Here is a 22,968-nt window from a genome sequence, read left to right on the forward strand (position 1 = left end):
CGTTATGAGGCAAAAGCATATTTTTCATGGTTACTCTGTAGAACGATTCTCATCGGAATCTCTCGTAGGCAGATATTCCTCAAGGAGTCGCTCCTGGTGGATAGCAGCTCTGTTCACCTCAGTGTGACCTTAAAGAAGTCACACGTGGTCACCTTTTGGCAAGATGCGGGTCACCCTGCGGGTGACATTGGTTTATTTGTTTGTTTGTGTGTTTGTTTACCCTGTAGCAGCCACACCGTTTCAGCGACCATGACCAAACTGGGTACAGACATCGGCCATAGTCCAACGTAGACACTTGTCGTTTTTGGTGAATCTAGGTCAAAGGTCAAGGTCACCGAAAAACCGAAATTCTTATTTTCGCAATAACATCCGCTAAAATGGTCGCATCGACTTCAAACCAAATCCAAAATGTGCATCTTCCAATACTGCATCCTGCATTACTGCATACTGCATCCTGCAGTATATGTCTCATTGGGGGGTGTCACACCAACACCCTTCTTAGCGGTTGAGGGTCGAATGTCAGGGGGGTCGGGTCAAAACTTTCAAATTGCGATAAAAACGCCATTTCAAGTCCGATTGACTTCCAAGTTATGATCATGACCAAACTAAGTGCTATAACTCATTAAACAGTAGCACTATCGACTTATAAGAACCAAATTGATTTCCAGGTTTTTGTTTTTTCAGAGATCATGGAGATATGACAAAGTTATTCTGGCAATTCCTTGCTCAACGAGCAATTTCATGTTTTCCTTCATCAGTTACTGCAAGAATGAAAATTCACAGAAAATAAGAAAAATATCCACGAGTAAGGGGCTGCAATTGTCATGCATGGGAATCCTAAACATGTTGAAACATTATCCCACAAAAAGACATAAAAGTATTAAAGTATAATTAACAGCATCCTTAACCCTGCGTTAATACCATGGTTTTTTTATGCTGTTAGTACCCTGGGGTGTTTGAGCACCAAAACTTTAAAATTTTTAAAATGAAGCATGTAAGCAAAACTCGCATGAAGTTCAACTCATTTATTTAGTGAACGTATGCAGGATTATACATATAATTATTTTTCAGTTTGATTTCATAGTACATGAGTACATAAATACATCAAGACAATAATAGAAAACAATTTATCAAAACTCATTAGCTACAGCACAAACATCCTCATCACTCACTTTCATCACCTGATATATTTATTTTGGCACTCAATGCAACTGACAGTCAACTTGCTGTGTTCTTTACACGCATGTTTACCACACTGGTTACACACTGTTTTCACTTTATGATCGCGTGACCTGGGACAGAATACACATTTCTTTGCCCCTTGTGACGAGTGGGGTTGTGGGAGCATTGGGCATGCAGGGAACCTTCTTTTTGATAATTTATGGTTTATTCTTACCTCCAGAATTTGGGTCAATTTTGTCATCATAGTGCATGCTGCTGACAAGAACATTGTTCTCCTTCTTACTCTGCAGGATGTATGAAACTAGTGTCATTTTGTCTGTGAAACCAAATATGCTGTCATAATTACATCTGTTCTTTGTCTCTAAGAATTCCTTAGGAATTTCAGGCTTATTTTTTCAGTACCTTGTTAGTACCTTGAGATATTGTCTCTCTGCTCACTGAGAAATGACGTCTACCTCTCACAAGAGTTCCCACAGGACCGTGAAAAAATTTGAGCGCACTCAACACACAGAATCGTGAAGCTACTGCGGAGAAAATGGATATTAGTGTGCACATCTATAGAAAACGGGACATTTAAAAAAATGGGGTTTCCAAACACCCCAGGGTACTAACGCAGGGTTAAACTTCTGCTTTTCAAAACAATGAAAACTTGAGTATTTATTTTTTGAAAAGAATGCTCCATCAAACCTGACACATAAAAACTTATTAAAAGAGTTAAAAACCCGGACAATTACGTCGTCGAGTGAATTCCTCACTGGTACTAAATCCAAATTTGTATATAATGTTGAAAAACGCACGTTTACATCTGGTTTTTGAGCGCAATAATAAACTTTGGCACCAAGAAGAAGCTCAAAATTAAACAAGCTCAAATGAGCTAAGATCCTCGTCCTCTTCATGATGACACCATAAGAAAACGAATATGACGTCATTGTGATGTATCAGGTTTGCGATAAATTATCTGTGCTAATGCCCGGCTTGATTCCCACAAACAAAAATCAAACAGCTTGCCTAGTTTCGGAGATAATGGTACTGGCTAGGCGATTTCTATTAGCGGCGATATTATGTCAACTTTTTTTTCTAGGAAGAATTTCCAAAATCGGAGATGGTTACTGCCTGCGTGTGGGCTTTCTGCATATACATGGCGAGTTTCACGAAGATCCGATGAAAACTCTGGGTTGTGAAACAAAAATGTCAAAAAATAGGAATGACGTCATAAAAATTGTTATGACGTCATAGTGATGTATCATATATGTACGGTAATTCATCTCTGCTAATGCCCTGTTCGATTCCCGTAAACAGAATTCAAAAAGCTTGCCTAGTTTTCAGAGATATTTTTTCAGCGATTTCCATTCGCGGAGATATTTTGACGTCATAACTTTTTTTCTAGGAAGAATTTTCAAAATCGGAGATTATTACTGTCTGCGCAGGGTATTTTCACATATATATGCCAAGTTTCAGGAAGTTTTGATGAAAACTGTAGGTTGTGAAACAAAAAAAGTCCACAAGAAGAAGATGAAGAACAACAACGTGAGAAAGACTAAGAGATCCTCCACAAGGAGATAAAAAAGAAGAAAAGAAACCGACAAGGCGGTCTGATTAATTAATTAAATGCTCAGAATGCACCCCAGACAGCAAAGAGAAAATGCAATCAACAATTTGCAGCCTGCAGGTCGTCACTATATCTATATTGGCTCCGCGATTTGCACTAACAAACGACCCCCTCCCTCCCTTTCACAATGGGTATTGTTGCGTCATGGTGTCACGTGACTGTTGGACACCAGGTCACGTGACTCCGGGAAACACCCAGCCACCTCCCAAAGCGTGACGTATTTTGTGTACGACCCTGAAGGGATACGACGTGATCGGGAGGATAACTAGGGATGTGAGGATGAATACGTGGTGGAAGAGGATGAAAATGAGGGAGAGGACGATGGGAGGCTGAGGTGGACGATTACAATAAGAATGAGGAGGAGCGGGAGGATAAAGGGAATTGATGAGGGAGAGGACGTTGAGAGAGAGAGATTCGCCATTTTTTTTTTACGAATGACTGAGGTAGATGTTCGATTTCTCCTCACATTGCACTTGATTCGGGCTGAGCAGTGTATAAAGGAGAATGAGTCACTCGATATGGTAAAGTTTTGAAAGGATTGTTGTTTTTCAAAAAACCTACAACAAAAGCAAAATTAACTTGAAGCGCTTGAGAGCAAACTGAAGATGTATTTTTTTATAATAAAAAAAAATTAAATCGATATATGTTATAACTTGAAGTTGGAATTTTTCGTTTTATTAATTTTAAAGGAAATCCGTGTGTGGCCACGTGACAGGCGTTTTAGGAAATTAAAAAGAGAAACGAAGTGTGAGATGAAGAAGAGTTCCATTCACCACGAACGCCTCAACAGAAAGGAAGTCTCGCGAGATAGACGAATGTGGACGAAATATCGCGAGAATATTGCAACACGGCGCGGCCTTTGGTATTGCTAAGTCAACTCGCGTGAGGTAAAAAGCGAGATTGGTATCGGTGAAAATGAGTCGGTGAGCGAGTCCAGGATGTGGCTGCGAGCTGCCCAGCTCTTCCTACTGTCCCTGGTCCGCCTGCTCCTGGCCGTGTGTTCGTGGTTTTGGCGGTTCCGCCTGTCGGCTTTCACCACGTAACTCTCCCACCCCTCACGTGACTACTCATATCCATCACTCACAGCTCTCACTCACTCACTCACTCACTCACTCACTCACTCACTCACTCACTCTGTCTGTGTCTGTCTCACTCTCTGTCTGTGTCTGTGTCTGTGTCTGTCTCACTCTCTGTCTGTGTCTCTGTGTCTGTGTCTGTCTCACTCTCTGTCTGTGTCTCTGTGTCTGTGTCTGTCTCACTCTCTGTCTGTGTCTGTCTCACTCTCTGTCTCTGTGTCTGTCTCACTCTCTGTGTCTGTCTCACTCTCTGTCTCTGTGTCTGTCTCACTCTCTGTCTCTGTGTCTGTGTCTGTCTCACTCTCTGTGTCTGTCTCACTCTCTGTCTCTGTGTCTGTGTCTGTCTCACTCACTCACTCACTCTCTCACTCTCTCACTCTCTCACTCTCTCACTCTCTGTCTCTGTGTCTGTGTCTGTCTCACTCTCTGTCTCTGTGTCTGTGTCTGTCTCACTCTCTGTCTCTGTGTCTGTGTCTGTCTCACTCTCTGTCTCTGTGTCTGTGTCTGTGTCTGTCTCACTCTCTGTCTCTGTGTCTGTGTCTGTCTCACTCTCTGTCTCTGTGTCTGTGTCTGTCTCACTCTCTGTCTCTGTGTCTGTGTCTGTCTCACTCTCTGTCTCTGTGTCTGTGTCTGTCTCACTCTCTGTCTCTGTGTCTGTGTCTGTCTCACTCTCTGTCTCTGTGTCTGTGTCTGTCTCACTCTCTGTCTCTGTGTCTGTGTCTGTCTCACTCTCTGTCTCTGTGTCTGTGTCTGTCTCACTCTCTGTCTCTGTGTCTGTGTCTGTCTCACTCTCTGTCTCTGTGTCTGTCTCACTCTGTGTCTCTGTGTCTCTGTGTCTGTCTCACTCTGTCTCTGTGTCTGTCTCTCTCTCCGTCTCTGTGTCTGTCTCTGTGTCTGTCTCTGTCTCTGTGTCTGTCTCTCTCTCTGTCTCTGTGTCTGTCTCTGTGTCTGTCTCTGACTCTGTGTCTGTCACACTCTCTGTGTCTCTGTGTCTCTGTGTCTCTGTGTCTCTGTGTCTCTGAGTCTCTGTGTCTCTGTGTCTCTGTGTCTCTGTGTCTCTGTGTCTCTGTGTCTCTCTCTCTCTCTCTCTCTCTCTCTCTCTCTCTCTCTCTCTCTCTCTCTCTCTCTCTCTCTCTCTCCATATGGTCGTTTCGCGCACCTGAAATGGTTTTGCCTTTCCTTGCTTGCTTATTAGACTGAAAAAGAAAGAAAGAAACGTTCGGTTCTGTCATTCATTCATTGCTTCACATCTCAGTTGAGAGTCTCTCAATGATGTGATGATAATGTCCTTGGGCGAATGATTATATCAAGTTTGAAGATTGTTCCAGAAGCTTCTTGTAACTAACCTCGTCTATCCCAACTTGTTTTTTTTTTCACGTGAATAGGAAATGAAAACCTAACTACGTCCATTATCAAGTGACGTCACATCAGGTTAGTGAGAGGTCGTCGAGTCCTGTGATCATCCCGGGCTGCACATCTGGGTTGTATACAACTTACCGACTGACCTGTACATGCACTATAAGGACTATAGGGCTGAAATCTCCGGTTTCGCTACTGCAGATCGATACTACCTTCGAAGGAAGTCACACTGAGAGTCCAACGTTGTGTGGAAGTCCATCACCATTAATTTACGACTGACTGAAGAACCTGTTTCTCAGCTCCAGTCTGGACCGACTCTTAAACAATTTTACATGGTGTCTGTCCTCTTGTGGTTGTGTTTGCTTTGTGAGAACGTCATTGATTGGAACCCTGAGCTTCCCATGCACTAATCATGTCACCTCTTCAACGTCTACAGTACAATGAGTGCAGGTTCAGTATCTCGAGTCGTTTGCACGTAGGATGGGTGAAGCAGCTCTGGAATTAAGCGAGTTGCCTGTCTCTTCCTTCTCGATCTTGTCTTGTATCGTAGATGTTACTCAAGGTGTGGTCATGACCAAAGTTGTGCAGTGGATTGGTAACATCTCCAACTTCATGTGTGAGAATGTCCGTCCACCTGAGAAGCCGTTCGTGTGATACCAAATGAAATGCTTTGCTCAACCAGGCACAGAATATCAACTGGATCACCTTTTCTAGCATGATGATCATGATGAAGCATCGAGCATGATTTGTCTCGCTAACTCGAGCATGACGAAGGCCTAGCTCCTCCAATACACAGAGCTGAGTGGTGTGGTGAATGATCACACCACCCAGCTCACACACCCAGCGGGTGCTCTTGCTTCGAATGGTCAGTGAGGAAAGTTACAAAGAAGACGTTTTTAATAATACTTTATTTGGCCCAAAGTAGATTAAAGTTTGAGGCCTGTCCCCATTTTGCTTGTCTCATCCTTTGAAAACGACTCCTCATATTGAGTTGTATGTGGGTCATTCCATGTCAAATCATCAAAGAATCTGCCGTCATCTCTCAGATTTTTGTAAAACTTTGGGAACCAATTGGGACCCATGAAAAACGGCAAGAACTCAAATATTTTTGCTAACAGCCTCTTAATTAGTGAGATACAGACTAACGAACTTTGGACTAATTAGCACGACGTGGCGAATTCAAATGGCCATATCTCTAAAAGTATAACACCTAGAGAGCTGGTTGTAATGTATTATACAATCAGCATTTGTAATGTATTATACAATCAATAAGTGAGTTCAAGTACACAGTGTTCACTAACCTGACTTAGGCTTTCAATTTCCTCTTCAATGCAGCAACAGCAGCACTTGTTTCTTCCCCTCAGGCCCAGTTGAAAATGAAAGTATATGATACTTCAAAGCAATTGATGGTCGTTCCCTGTGTTCCCTGTCATGGCTTGGTTAGAATGATTGTATAATACATTACAAATGCTGATTTTCGAACCTATATGCCATACGTACATGTACATTATTGCTCATATCTCAGAAACTATTGGAGTGCCCATCACAAAACTTATGTGGAAGCTTCTTGACATCATAAGGTACCTCTGGGATGAATTTGAGGAAATTTGAAGGATACATTTTTTTGGGGATTCACGATTGAAGTTTATATTTTGTGATAACTTTTTTGTGGTTGGAGGTAGGAAAATGTTGCCCAGACAAATTCATAGGGCATGAAAATACCTTTAAAATGACACCAAAACCAGCTCTCTAGGTGTTATACTTTTAGAGATATGGCCATTTGAATTTGCGACGTCGTGCTAATTAGTCCAAAGTTCGTTAGTCTGTATCTCACTAATTAAGAGGCTGTTAGCAAAAATATTTGAGTTCTTGCCGTTTTTCATGGGTCCCAATTGGTTCCCAAAGTTTTACAAAAATCTGAGAGATGACGGCAGATTCTTTGATGATTTGACATGGAATGACCCATGTGAGGTTCCTCTTTTGGAATGTCAAATGCAAACTGCCAGTTTCTTGGACGAACTAGCAAATTGATGGTGAAACAATCTTTGAAATAATTTTGGATAGTGTATTGCACTGCCTTTCCAATCTGCAAGCATTCTGAATGCCCCTTCTCAGTAATCATAGTTTTAAGAAAGAAGAACCAGTTGTGGATTACATGGAGTAGTTTTACTTTTTGGGCAATTGATTGACTGAAACATCACCACCTTCTCACAGTTCATCAAGGCAAGACATAGCTGCCTTCACAAAAGTTTGTGGGGTGGTTGGGGACGGGGTTCATGCTGTACAAATTTGTTTATTTTGTTTTTCAGTGCCTCCTACTCCTCCTCTTCCTCCTCCTCTTCCTCCTCCTCTTCCTCCTCTTCCTCCTCCTCCTCCTCTCCAGCTTCTGCAACCAAAAATTCCTGCCAGGATCTACTCTCACTCTGCCTCGTCGACCAACCCATATTGGAGTGGTAGTGACTGGGACCAGGGGCAATCGAGCATCTGTGTCACCTCGAGAGTTGGCAACCTTGGTCGTGTGGTGTGTAGCTGGCGGTGTTTCCTTCGTAACGGTTTACGATGCTCTCGGTGAGTGCTCGATCTGTATCTTTCATGATGATTTAAATGCCAGTTTGAATAATTGCTGTGAAAGCGGAGCATGCTTATTCATCCCAAGAGCTTGTCATGCTCAGGAAAGTTATCTTATCGATTTGTGCTACACATAATGCAAAGACTGCAGATTCTGTTTTTAATATAAATACGCAGTTACCCCTTTGCATCTGTCATGTTCCACTTTTGGGTTTATATTCTTGGTTGAGGGATCTTGCCCATATGATTCGAGTTAGTGCTTCTTGTAATCAATCTATCATCATCCTTGTGTTTCGCATGATGGCGTTCAAACAAAATATTTTCAACCATTCGTGGGCCTAGTGGTCCATTGGACCAAGTTTTCATTGGTCTTCATGGCCATGAAACATACCTGCTTGCTGAACTGCTTGAACGTGAGCTTGCCTTTCACCAAGCCTCGATGTGTTTGGGCCAGGGTGGAGATTATATGTTTATTATTATGATTACTAGTGCGTGCCCGTACGTGTGTGGCCTGCCAAGCGAGCAGTTCGTTCTTCATCCGTTTCAGCTGCACGACGCCTTGCCTCGCGTTCAGTGTTGTCTGCCAAGCGAGCAGTTCGTTCTTCATCCGTTTGAGCTGCACAACGCCTTGTCACGTGCGTAGCGTCGCGTGTCAAGCGAGCAGCTCGTGCTTCGTCCGATTCCATTGCACGTGCACGACGCTCAACTTCGTTCCTTCGCTCTCGTAAACGAAGACTGGATTGGGGCAATGTTTCAATTATATCGGACCAACCATATCATAAATGGCCATAACTTGGGAAACACTTGGAAAACAGCTGAAACGGATGAAGAAGAATGATATCAAACCTTGAAAAGGCACACACTCAGGTCCCCAGCGTCAATTGTCACGTCATATCACACGAAGAAGAAGAAGAATTGTGACAGTTGTGATGCGTGCAAAAAATAAAGAAAAGATATTAAAAAAAGAAGATTTGTGATGTCAATCGTGATGCCATAGCACCGCGTCCTGTCATTGGTTTGGTAAATAAATTGCCATAACTTGGGAACCACTTGTCCGATTAATATCAAACCTTGAAAAGGCACATCCACAGGGCTCCAGCAATATACCTGGCAAGTTTCAATGAGATCGGACTAATGGTTGTTGAGAAACGGCGGTCACACACACACACACACACACACACACACACACACACACACACACACACACACACACACACACACACACACACACACACACACACACACACACACACACACACACACACACACACACACACACACACACACACACACACACACAGAGATTGCTGGAATTATAGATAGATTATTATTACCAAATGATACCACTATTATTATTGTTGTTAATATTATTAGTATTAATTACCTCCGCCACCGAAGGTGGAAGGAGGTTATGTTTTCACCCCTGTCTGTCTGTTTGTATGCAGGATATCTCAAAAGTTGTGGATGGATAAGGATGAAATTTGGTGCAGGGGTTCGGTGTGTGACAAGGATGAACTGATTAGATTTTGGTGAAGATCTGGATCTGATAATTTTTTAAGTGATTCTTCACCATTGAGAGAGAGTGCGAAACTGATATATAGCACGATATCTCAAAAAGTTGTGGACGGATCCGGATTAAAATTGGTGGACAGGTTGGATGGGTGACAAGGACGAATTGATTCGATTTTGGTGAAGATTCGAATCTAGATCCGGATCTGATGATTTTAAAATTTTTAAAGTTATTCTTCACCTTTGAGAAATAGGGCCAAAAATGATATTGTACTGTATAGCATATTTCAAAAATGTTTTGTTTGGGCCTGATATGTTCTCGTGGATCGGGCATTACGTGGAGGAGGTATACACTATACACTCTACCGAGTGCCCTTCTAGTTACTATATTTTTTTTCTCGTTTTCTTTGTTCTTCTTCTCAATAAAACGTTGTTGGTAGTACTGTATTCTATATTTTTAGCTGTGTCTTGCGTAGCGAACGTGACTCTAAGAGAGCTCTGCGTTGTTGTTCTTCAGACAAAACCTTTAGGACTCGGCTCTTTTATCTCCAGGATCCGGATCTCCTTAAATATTAAACACCTGTACACATCCTCGCATTGAGGGTGCCTTTTGAGAGAATCTATCATCAACTTTTAAATATATTCGGACATTTGCTTTAAAGTTTCGAAAAGTTCACGTTACTATTTCAAGATTATTCCATTTAATGTATTGTAATTTCGTAAATACACGATTTTCTCGTCAAGAACAGGAGCCTCCATGATGGGTCTCGCTATTGGCTCCATCAAGGCACGTGACGAAATATCGGAAGTTGTTGTTATTGCCTTTAGGACGCGGCTCTTGGACACATTTGTCCTTGTTTTTAATATTGCTTGTTTATCTTCGGAAATTATTATTACTAAAAGGAGGTGTGTGTGTCACTGTCGCCTCGTCGTCCTCTCGTCGAATAATGGAAATGGTACTGTCGGAAAGCTAACGATTGATTTACTTGGAACAAAAATTCACGTCCGTTTCATGATTTAATCACAAGGATGCCTCTTTTATAACCTGCATTTTGGGGATTGAAGAAGTAGTATGAATGGGAGCTTCATGTTGCGGTTATTTCCACGACAGCAGTTATCCTTGAGAAAGAAACGGAAGGAGCACACTAAATTATATGTAGTAGTACTTCTTGAAACAATAGAAAAATGTGTATAGTACATGGAAAGAGCACACAAATAACAACCCCAGCCATGATGACAGCAGCAACAACTATGTGCTATAATATATCACTTTTTTCATTTTACATCCTTATTGACACTTACAAATAGACATGCAATATGCCTTTTGATTACACCCGTCAGTGAAGTGAGGGGTAGTCACACCTCGTGCATCTAAAAGGAGCATTCGTGGTATGGAAAAAGCAACATTTTCAGGGTTGCCACTGGCTCCACGATCAATTGTTGCCCCCCTTATTGTGGGCTCAGTCGGTGAACGTTTGTGGCCTGTTCTTCATGAACCTGCTGGCCAGGCCTGAGGCACCACTGCAGGTATAGGAATTTGTAATTTGTTCCAGGGTGAGGACAATAACCCTCATACTCTTCGTTAAAGACACTGTGGGATCTTTAATGTTAGTAGACGGGATGTCCAGTCCGTCCGAGGGATAGCATACTTTGTGCTGCAGTGCCTTGCCTGCGAAGTACTGTTTGTAGTTGGGTCGGCAATTGAACCAAGCTTTGTAGTCGGGCTAGATACCTCAAATATAAGTGCAATACATCTGCATCATTCTGTCGGAACCAGTGTTGCAAATGAAAGCCTTGGAAAGGCTTTGGCATCTTGGCAGAGGTCATTGAGTGTGTGAAAATATTTCTAACGTTTTCTTTATTCTTGCATTGCACTTGTATGTATTCTTTGCCATCCATCAGGAACTTTAGGAGGTGTTACGTTATTGGATGAAATTGTGCGACGTCACAAGGAAATCCTTCAAGCCGATTGGTCCAAGTTTCCGCTCGAGATTGTTGACAGCAGATGGAAAACCAGCAGTCAAAAATGTGAGTGGCTCCCACGAAGCCTGCATATGAGATATTTAGAAAAATTGAAAGGATTAGAAACATTGAAACATTTTTTAGTGGTAATTTTAACGTCATGCTCCATGACACACACACACACACACACACACACACACACACACACACACACACACACACACACACACACACACACACACACACACACACACACACACACACACACACACACACACACACACACACACACACACACACACCTCAGATATTGTTTGGTTTTGTAAGGTGTATTTGCTATTTCCAAATGATGTGAAATTTGAACTTTTGACCACTTTTGTGCTGAAACGTTGATAACATTGCTGTTTGTTTTATGGATCACAAAGCTCCATTGATGCATTTTAACTGTTTTTCTTCTGGAATTGCTGCAGACACAGGAGGAACAGCTGTGGCGCTGGTTTCTCCTGGCTATGGACGGGCCTGCTTGACTGCCGTGGCGAAGAGTTTCTGCCACAAGGTTGCTAAGCAACAGCAATGGGCCTGTGACCTGCAAGTTGACCAATTAGAAACATCGTTACAAGGTGATGAATGTGGCGTTTCACTCGCTCGACTCACTGCCTCATCTTTGACTACTTAACCCAGCAGATTGTCTTTGTCCAGATGATGATGTTAATGATAGTGATGAGTGATGATGATGATCATTTGTAGCTTCTAGTCATGGTTTTGGGGAATGGGTAACGTCAATATCTGTCCGAAATTGTCAGTACGTGACATACGATAGCGAGTTGAGCACCCCTTCCATCCACCGGTTTCGGGTCAGTTCTTGCCCATAATGGTAGACCTGTATGTGTCCAAGCCTAAGGTCACAGGCAGATGCTGGGTCAGCAACAACTTGCCAGGCATGGTGGAGTGACTTTCAGCATGACAACAGCATGATGAAAAGTCTGGCAAACGAAGGACTCAAAGGACTCTGCTTGATAGGCACAGCCTGTAACCCCACTAGTTGGTCTATTACTGTTTGGCGAAGGAAATGAGAAATCGACTATCTTACCTCATTTTTCTGACTCGGTTACGTTAGATATGGACAAGTAATTCTTTTTTTAACCTATGTAAATGGTACCCCACCATCTCAGGGTTGGGGTGCCGCATTCGGCAGGGTAGGAAGAAAGGTCTCCTCAGGTCCTCAACTTTTGAAACCTTCCAAGGAGATGCAAAAGATGCTGTTCATGATCAGAATATTGAATGTAAAAATAATGTTGAGACTTGGAAAGCTTGAGAAAATCTAGAGACCAGAATTTATGTCCTGGGTAATGCGAGGTGAGATGGAAGGAGGTGGTGATTTTATGAGTGATGGAGTTGGAGTAATCTGTGCTTGAGGACAAGAAAATCTGGCTAATGTCAGCATCGGTCAGTGCCCAGTGTTATGTTGCTTTTTGAATTGGTTTGCTAAATGTCAAAAAGGTTGAAAGGCAGAATTATGTGTTATTACTTGTTAGATAAAGAGCTGAAACTGTAGTTGTAATAATTGCACAGGTATGCATGTGCACATCGGATTACAGTGAGGAAGAAGTTGACTGCATGTATGATCAATGACAATAACTAATAGATAGATGTCACCAAGGATCAAAAACGTTATGGGTGATCAGAATGCAGTGGAAAGTGGAGGTAGAGAAGGGCAAGAAGTTGGTGGCTATTATCTCAGTATGAGAAATGGAAGAGGAGAGAAATTGTTTGAAAACATTTCGTTCAAGCAGGACAAGCGACAAAGCCATATGTGGACGGAACCAGGTGTCACGGAGTGATATCCATTGAACAGTAATCTAATGAACCCAATATATAGGAAGGGTTAAGACTGCACAAAGCTGTACTGATGCAGAACCAGATATTACTGCAAGTTGGTTACGTCGATTGGGAGGCTTGATTAAAAAAAAAAAAAAGTTTAAAGAATAATAATAAGAAAAAAGTGGAACTTCAATTACTTATGGACAAATAGGGAAGGATTTTGTTGAAGGAGTTGAAAATCGGGACTAGTATAGGGACGGTTCGTGTAAATGAGTGATGGAATATGAAAATCTGCAATATTGCCTCGCTCTAGTACAGTGCTTCTCAACCTTTTTCAACTCGAGGCCCACTCTGGCTCTGAGGAAATTTTCGAGGCCCATCATACAGAATCGTAATGAGAAAAATGGCAATAAAACCTAATGCCAAAACAAATCATTCTGCTTACCTTTAATGAGACACTTGAGCTTGCTTCTTGGAAATAAGATGGTCAAGTCATGGTTTTTTGGGGACAGGCTCACACCCAAAGTGGCATTCAGAGTGTCCGTTTTTAGACTATTTTGTGCTTTTGATTTTGTCACAGTTACAGTCGAGCAGCCCGATTCACAGAGATAGGTTGTGGTGAATGGTAAAAGAAATCTGATGGCACGCTTTGACAAAGAAGTGTATTCACTGCTTGCCAATATCCAGAATGAAGGAAGGTCTACTTGTGCATGCTGAAGCTTCAGATTACTGTCTGCAGAAAGTTCCATCAGTTCATTTTCAAGGACAACGGACAAGGCCACATCTTCTGAAGCAGGATCCACTGAGAAAGGGTTCAAAATCCAAAGGTTTCCTTGCCTTGGGTCCTCTGGAAAGTAGTCTGCAAACTTTTGTGATAACTCGGTCAAATGCTGGATTATCAGCCCAGATATGTATGTATGAGGAGTGGATTCCAAAGTTTCACTTCAGAAGTGGAAACTTCTCAAGTCGTCCATCCTTCACTTTTCTGTTCCAAAGAACAAGCTTTTTCTTGAAGCCTTCAATTTTGTCAGCAACCAAGAACACTGAACTGTTCCTACCTTGCATTGATATGTTGAGCTGATTTAACTGGTCAAACACATCTGACAGGTAAGCCAATTTGGCACAAAAGTTATCATTACTGTAATGATCAGCTGGTGGTGAGTGTTTCTCTTCAAGGAACATGTGGACTTCATGTCTCAGTTCAAAGAGGCGATTAAGCATACGTCCTCTTGAAAGCCACTTCACCTCACTGTGGTACAGAAGCTGCAAGTGATCAGTATCAAGTCTTTCACACAGTGCAGCAAAACACCTTGAGTTGAGTGTACTCTTCTTGATGAAGTTCACAGTTTTAACAGCTACATTAATGATTTTCATTCAGTTCTGGTGACATCTGCTTTGTTGCCAGATTTTCTCTATGCAAGCAGCAGTGGGTCTTCTTGGCATCTGGCACCCTCTGTTGGATCTGTTTTACAACACCACGATGGACTCCTGCCATTGATGCAGCACCATCTGTATACACACCTATTCAGTTCTTCCAATCAATACTCTTGTCAGTGAAGTATTTGTCAAGGCAGAGCATTACATCATCTGCAGCTGTTTTTGTGGGAAGGTCTTTGCAAAACAGTAGATCCTCATGAACATCACTGTCCCCGCAGTACCTCACGAAAACTAGCAATAAAGCATTATTGCTAATGTCAGTGGATTCATCTAACTGAATGGAAAAATACGGACTGGCCTTTATTTTTTCCACCAGTTGGCATTCAATGTCATCACTCATTTCAACAATTCTTCTCATCACCGTATCATTAGAGAGTGATACTGACTGAAGTTTGGTTGGAGATGCCTCTCCAAGAATTTCTCGACACATCAACAGCACTGGGTAAAATAAGCTCCTCTGCGATTGTGAAAGCTTTCTTGCTACCAGCAACACGAGCAGCAACCATGTAGCTGGCTTTCAATGCTGATTTTGACTTAGTTGTAAATGTTGCAATCACTTTCTGCTGTGCCTGAAGTCCAGCCCTTTTCCTCTCAAAATATTCCTTTGGCTTACCTGCACTATTCGGGTGTCTTGTGTTTAAGTGTCTCTGAAGCTTTGACGGTTTAAGCGCCTCGTTTGACAGGATTTCAGCACATTCAACGCACTGTGCGTTTGGTGGCCCGCGTGGTTCAACATCACTGCCTGCCATCGTGATTCCATATTTAATGTAATCTTTTGGTGGTTCAAAATCACTGCCTGCCATCGTGATTCCATATTTAATGTCATCGGGGTCATATTTCCTCACCACAACCTTTCGAGATTTTTCCGTAGCAGATTTGTCTTCTCCATCACACTTTCGTTTCAAAAATCGATCCATTTTAGGTTCAAGAAATTATCCGCGAAAGTTGAAAAGTTTACAAAAATTTCAAGTTTGTCAACGCATGAACTAAGTACAATGCACGCACATGCATACACACATCACATATATATGCACAATACACACATACACACGGATATAGTACGTTCACATCACAGTTACATGTAGATCGAACGTGCGTAAACCACCACTGCATAAACATGACGTACGTAAGCACAAAATGACTCGATCTATCTCTCTCGCGCGTGCGCTCGCTAGACAGTTTCGGAAAGACGGAAGTGCAAACAGACCTAGCTGAATTCCAGCTGTGTCGTGCAAGTCTTGCACTGGAAGATCAGACCCCTTTTTATATACTTCTTCTTTTCTTTTCTTTTTTGCCGACCTCGCGGGCCACCGGTTGAGAAGCACGGCTCTAGTTACCTTGGGTTACTGATGAAATGTTCGAGAAAACGAACGAATAGGTAATAGAAAATGTTAAAGAATTCTGAAGAAGCCTGTGCAAAGTCCAGAATTTATTACCTCCGCCACCGAAGGTGAAGGATGTTGTGTTTTAACCCCTTTCTGTCTGTCTGTGTTTGTTTGTTGGATTCGCTATATATGCTAGATATCCCTTATTGTCGGGTTTTCCGTCTGTCTGTCTGTCTGTGTGTGTGTATGTGTGTCTGTAACGCGAGGCTCCACATCACGAACCAGCGAACCGATGTCGATGAAACTTTGCCAACAGGTGCCATATGGTCTGGGAATGTGCGCGTTTGAATTTCGTTGCCTAGCAACCAACCAAAAAGGTAGCTGGGGCAGCAACCACTGCACAGCAACCACGTTGCTGTGCAACGGCCGAAAAACCGCGTACAGTATTTTCAATACTTGTCCTTCAGTTTTGAATGTAGAGAAACGAGACTTCGGAATTAAACACTTCGAGATATTTAGAAAATTTTACTCGAGCCGATTTTTGATTGACGTTTTATTTTTCAAATGGTAGTCCTTCAAAAATCGGGTGTCTATTTACCGTCATTTTTTATGAGGGGCTTAGGAAAGTGGGCGGAGCTTAGGGAAAGTGGGAGTGGCGTAGGAAAGTGGGTGTTGCTTATGAAAAATATTGTGTGGCTCAGGAGGTGTGGTCAAACAAGAGCATTGAGAGAAGTTTGTGTGTGTGTGTGTGTGTGTGTGTGTGTGTGTGTGTTTGTGTGTTTGTGTGTTTGTGTGTTTGTGTGTTTGTGTGTTTGTGTGTGTATATGTGTCTGCAACGCGAAGCTCCACAGCACAAACCAGCAAACCGATTATTTTTCAAATGGGAGTCCTTCAAAAATAGGGTGTCTATGCACTGTCATTTTCTATGAGGAGTGCCAGTTGGCAAAATACGCAATAGGAAAAATCTTGCCAGGCAGAGGAACAATTGTATGTGAACCAATACGTCTTGGCAATGAATCTTCGTCGGTGGATCAGTCAGAATGAAAAGCATTGTATCCAGCGCTTCGATCCTAGCGGATCCCTTGTCGCCTACCGGCTTGTCTCTCTGTTTGTTTGTGTGAAAGATATCTCAAAAAGTTGTGGACGGATCCAGATGAAATATTGTGGACATGTTGGGTGTGTGACCAGGACGAACTGTTTCAATTTTGGTGAAGATCCGAATCTGGATCTGGATACAATAATTATTTAATTCTTAAAGTGATTCTTCACCATTGAGAGATAGGGCTAAAAACGATGTCGTACTGTGCAGCATAATATTTCAAGAAAGTAATGGGCCCGATATGTTCTCGTGGATCAGGCATTACGTGGCAGAGGTATTTGCTCTACCGAGTGCCCTTGTTATTTTATTTATTTACAGGATAAAAAGCTCATTGTGGAGCTGCCACACATGGACATACAGACAAATGCACAAGACACAACACAGGACTGTTAGATGAAACGAACACTGCCACTGAGCTTGGGGGAAGTGCCATCACTTCCTGGTGCACTCTTGGTACCACCGACGTCACAACAATGGTGCTACCTTTCTCACCGCACTCAGTGGGGCATTTCCTATCGAGGAATCTCCTCCTCCCCACGGATACCAATTGTGAACCTGTGAGAATTGTCAATGTTCTCATCCTTTTAATTGATGAGCGTCAAGCAAGGAATGAGCACGTTCCATATTTGAAGTGTTTGTATGGTTTGGCCGAGGTTTGAACCGCCGACCACCCAGACTCGGAGTGGACACTTTACCCATTACACCACCGAGTCTGTGAATGACGAATTGAGAACAATTGCAAGCAAAGCAAGATCAGACTGGGGGGACGGTCAGTGTGAAGACTTGATGGCCTTTAGAAGGATGTGGTAGGCCGAACTTGTGCATGAAAAAGTGAGAGTTGTAAATTAAAAGGAAAGGGAGGTGTTGCTATCCGATTGCGAATAAAGAAGGGGAGCTTTTGACGGAGTCAGAAGGAATAAAAAAGGGATGGAAGGAGTCTGTCCTGGAATTGTTTGATTTTGGTCCAGATCTGATAAAGAGTGGAATTAAATTCACAATGAGTTGAGAATTGGATAACGTCCCATCAGACTTGATCAATAAATGAGGTGATAAGGCCGTTGATGAAATAATGTGAATTGGTACGATGATGTAAGAGAAGGGGCAATGTCCTGAGCAATGAATGAAAGCTGTATTTACACCAATTGAGTAAAGCATTGAATTAAAAAAAAAAAGCAAATGCCAAAGTTTGCGGCGATTGTCAGACAATCGGTGTGATGCATGGGTATCACAAATCATGTTATAGGTTTTGACTCGGACAATTGGGTCGTTAACCATTTCTGAGAAGATCAATTTTTGGTGGGGATGAGGGAGGAACGGGTTCCAGAGAGACGATCCGATTTTGTAAAAATTTCCAGCGGGCCCTGTTTGGGGTTTGGTAATTAGATGTTTGTTTGTTTGTTTGTTTATCACGAAAAGGCTTTTCGATCGATTGAAATGGAACACATTGGTTGGAGTTGACCTGAGGGATGGCAAATCAATAGGCAGAGGTACCTGGGTGGTCAGACACCTGTAATAAGAGTGGCTGGTGACTCCGCACCAGGGATCATCAACCGGCTCTTCCCAATCGTATATACTTTTTATCTGTATGTGCAAGCATTCGTAAAGGAAGCCTTGTGTGGTGTGGAAGAAGGCATAAATAAATACCAAGTGACGTTTCATCATCATCATCGTTATTTTATTTAATTATTTGTATACAGCCTGTGGCTGTATCTTAAGAACTCAAGATCTTAAGCCAGCCACCTTTGCCGTTCAGCCAACACCAGGCTTATCATCATCCTCTACTTTACTTTTTTAATTGTTTATTTTTTTCCCCTGATGTTGGTTATTTTAATACAGTATGTGAAGATAAAAATAAAAATAAAAAAATCCGCATGGATTCAGGAAGCCCCAGTACATTGAATAACACTATGTTGCTTGTATGATTGACTCACTACAAAATGATACTCTTCGGACTTTTAGATGAACAAAAAAAATCCATTCGGAGTCGCGTTGATTCGCACATTTTATTTATTTTTGACAGATTGAGGTTCTTAGAAGAGCTTTTTAAAAATTTGGTTTAACATGTAGAGCAGGTGAAGCCAACATTGACTTGAAACCGACATGGGTTGCTCTTCTTGCTGAAGACATGAGAGCTCTACTAACTGCTGTTTTGGTACTGTACAGGTGGTGGTGCTTGCTGGGGTTGTGGAAGATCCAAAAGGCACATTTCGTCATCATCGTGTCACTCCATCCTTGTGACTTAAAAAGTTTTGCATCCTGAGATGAGCAGGCAAATAAATTAAATCCATGGGAAGCACATGGCTGCTGGTTTTACATCATTAAATAGTGCTGGCGATACCTCTCCTCCTCATAAAAATACATTTAACATCTATCTAACGCTAGCAGACGGGACAGTGGGGACACCCGGCTTAATGTCCATCTGAAGGACAGCACACTTTGTGATGCAGCATCCTGCATTTGAAGCACCGATCGTACACTTGATTGTCAGGTCAGAAACCGAATCCAGATGAGATGACTCAGAGAGGTAACTCGGAGAGACCTCCACACCATGCTGTCGGACAGAAGATTAATAAAAGTGTCATGGGGAGAGTTTCGGTTGGTGCAAAGATCTAGTTACATTCTATTTACCATACTCTTTAGTATCACGGCACATTCATTTTCAAAAAAATGTCAGATGACTTCGTTAAAAACAATGAAAAGAAAGTTCTTGCTGTGTTTATCCCTTGGTGAATTGTGAAGTATAGTTCAGAAGTGAGCTCTGATATGATGTTCGATTATCTATTTCCGCCGAGTCGTGGCCGACCTCTGGTGAGATTCATGATCAGATTTCTCCAAACATCCTTATCCTGCATTGCTTCCTGAAGGCCTCGCAGAGACAGCTCGGTGCAGCCTTTACCCCATCCATTGAAAGCATACTAGGTCAACCTCTTCCTCTTCTTCCTCATCCATAACAAGTCAACCAGCATTGTTGACTTCTCCAGACTTTTGTTTTCTGCATGCAGGATGTAAAGTATGACAGTTTGTTTTAGCATCAGCGCTTCTCATGCGCATGGTTGTCCAATTTCTTCGAGCACTGATTTGCTTGTTACCTCCACCACCGAAGGTGGACGGAGGTAAATGTTTTCACCCCTGTTTGTCTGTCTGTGAGCAGGATATCTCAAAAAGTTATGGATGGATTCGGACAAAATTTGGTGGAGAGGCTGGGTGTGTGAAAAGGACGAATTGATTAGATTTTGTTGAAGATCCGGATTCTAGAATTTTAAAAGGATTCTTCACCATTGAAAGATGGGGCCAAAAATGATATATATAGCATGATATCTCAAAAAGTTGTGGATGGATTATGACAAAACTTGGATGAGCTGGTTAGTTGACAAGAGCAAACTGATTAGATTTTGGTTCCGGCGCGGATCCAGATCTGGCCTATCAATGGGGGGAACAAAACGTCACCTGTTCAGCCTGTCGGCGGTATGCGCTCTGCCGAGAGGTACCGTTCTCGTTCTTCTTGCAGTCCATGGAATTTATAACATTAGTCTCCAACACTATAGTCAAAACTCTCAATCTTCTTCCTTTTTTAAAATTTACTTTTCACTGTCCATGACTTTCTTGTCCATACATTTCATCTGGAAATGCCAGAGCATTCACCAGCCTCCTCTGGGCTTTATTGTGACGTCTTTGTCTTTCCAGACATGTTCGATCATAAAGCTTGAAATAATACGTGTTGTTATGTGTTGGGAAATGCTTGCTTTGCACGTTTGGCTCACTTTGAAACCCCATGCTCGTTGGATCACGTTGGCCTCATCCAAGCTCTAAGGAAAAGTTCAATTGTCGTACTTGTGAGAAAAAAATGCTGGAAGTGGGTTTTATTGTTAAAAAAGTTTCAATAACGCAAGGCCATCGATAACTACCCATTTGGTTGATAAAGGGTAAGGGTTGGTGAGAATCAATAAGAAACCCACAATCTATTCTTACTTCCTTGATGAGATTGGAGGAGAGAGTGCGGGGGGGGGGGTGCAGTTGGGGGAATGTTGCCATATTTATCTGCTCTATTTGAAATCCTCTTAAACTCTTGGCAGTTTTAGAAACCTCTAACCACCATTGATCTTTTGAACAAAGGAAGTTTAATTGTGCATTTTTTTATTGCATACATTTGCCTTATAGTTTTAACAGTTAGCCCTGAATAAAACTATGATTATAAGCCTCACCTCCTTTTGTGAATTTACATTTTGATTCGTTGGTGAGGTTCAGGTTTCTCTCATGAATGTCTCATTCCCTACATTGACACCTTTTTTGGTCGGGTGTGGGGGGTAGTGGGTCAATGTCGTTCGGATTTGACACCAACATGAAAAAAAAAAAATTGTTTGTTGTTCATGTTCCCTCACAAGTCTTACAGAGTGGGTGTCTAATCCTTTATTAAATGCATTAGATGTAGTTTGGCCAGAAGACGAAGCTGTACTTGTTTGTTTGGATGATTGAGTCTCGGGTCACACATCCGTAGGATAACTCGTTATTTATTTATTTATTTATTCACTTGTGTGAAGAGTTTTGAAACTGCAGATTGTATTGGTTTGGTGAGACCTGCAACAGGTGAGGAGTGTGTTACCTGGTTGTTTTCTCGTGAGAATGAATCCTCTCGGTTTGAGCCAGGATTTTGGGGTCTTTGGAAACACCAAGGCAGGGCAGTTGTAAGTTTTCTGAACCCATGGAAACTGACTGAGATGGGTGTGGAGGCATTTATTACCAGCTGGGAATGCTAGAAATGCGAGTTCGTCATTTACTGATTCATTGTGACCTTGTCCTTGTTTATTCCCTACTCACCTCATTCCACCTTCGACACATTCTGCTATTCCACAACCCCTAGCCTCTCTCCCAGGCTTCCCAGATCCAGACCTGGTGTTGAGACTGGGTCCTGTGCAAAGTACCTTGGGATATCTACCTTGGCATCTGCGACTTTCAGAGATTATGTGAGCTGGGGATAAATATGAGTCTGTCTACTGGATCGGTTTCGTTCAAGTGGTTTGATATATTTTTCTTTTTCTTTTTTTGCATTCTGGTGAAAGCCTTCGTGTGGGACGTGTAATTCGCATAGCATGGGATCTATCTCAATTGGGTGCCCTTGAGTGATTACAGAAGCATCAATATACGTCATCACACCTTCTCGGCAGGCTTAATGTGATGGTCAGCATCAAATTTTGTAATCGATGTTCGGTACTTGCTTGCCATTTCCTGTTTCTTGATCCAAGCTGTGCTTCCACTCCCTTGTCCTGCCTTCCAGACCGATGCACAGCATCACATACAGCAACTTCCTGGAAGCTCTGCACACGTTCGCCGCCTGCCAGCCCCGATTTGGGAAATGACACCTAAAGAAGGGAACGACAGGATGGCCAAGATGCTGGGATAACTGAGCCAAGCTCCGTTAAACCCCATTGTCCGGAAACCGGGCCACCCCCAACTGTTCACACAAGGGACGGGGCACTGGCCAAACCGAGCTGCGAACTATTCCGGGTTTTCTGGGCATTCGTCGGAGTGATAGTAGCCGGTCTCATGGTCTTGTGTGCAATCTCGGTGATTTTGTCATAATGCCTCCTTTGGTACCGGACGTCCTTCCGATTGCTTTGCCGGCGGCTGTGAGCTCACCCTTTTTTGGTGGGTTTAAGATGTGTTTCGAGCAAATGGCAAGGGGCTGGACACTATGGGGAATGCCCCCTCCCCCACATCCGATTCTCTGTCATACGTCTTTGCCCTGATGTTTATTTGGAGAAGAGCTATGTGAAAAGGATATTTTAAAGCAAGACGTGAGATGTCCCTTGGAGATTTTGGGTGTTGCCCAAATCTATTTTCTTCTTCTTTTGAGGTTTGTTGGGGTTGAGAAATAAATAAATTAAGTTGATCTGATACGACAAAGGAAATGAATAAAGATCTGATTTTGATGGAAAACGTCTCAAGACTTCTTCTTGGTCTATTTGAGTTTATAACCGTGATGTTTGTTTTCCATCCCTTTTGGTCCATTTTTATGGATTGTAA

General features: G+C 42.4%; 1 protein-coding gene across 1 annotated transcript; it reads left to right on the top strand.

The window, feature by feature from the left end:
* The first annotated feature begins 3,241 nt into the window (after nt 1-3,241).
* NUS1 (NUS1 dehydrodolichyl diphosphate synthase subunit) lies at nt 3,242-22,881 on the top strand. The gene is made up of 6 exons (XM_085858879.1): nt 3,242-3,830; nt 7,610-7,794; nt 11,206-11,331; nt 11,736-11,885; nt 21,806-21,908; nt 22,220-22,881. The coding sequence occupies exons 1-6, from the start codon at nt 3,730-3,732 to the stop codon at nt 22,299-22,301; spliced, it is 747 nt and encodes a 248-aa protein (XP_085715005.1). The 5' UTR covers nt 3,242-3,729; the 3' UTR covers nt 22,302-22,881.
* The last annotated feature ends 87 nt before the right edge of the window (nt 22,882-22,968 follow it).

The sequence above is a fragment of the Eptatretus burgeri genome, chromosome 16 (assembly GCF_056783735.1).
Source record: "Eptatretus burgeri isolate ZD-2024b chromosome 16, Ebu_testis_v1, whole genome shotgun sequence".
Lineage (NCBI taxonomy): Eukaryota > Metazoa > Chordata > Myxini > Myxiniformes > Myxinidae > Eptatretus > Eptatretus burgeri.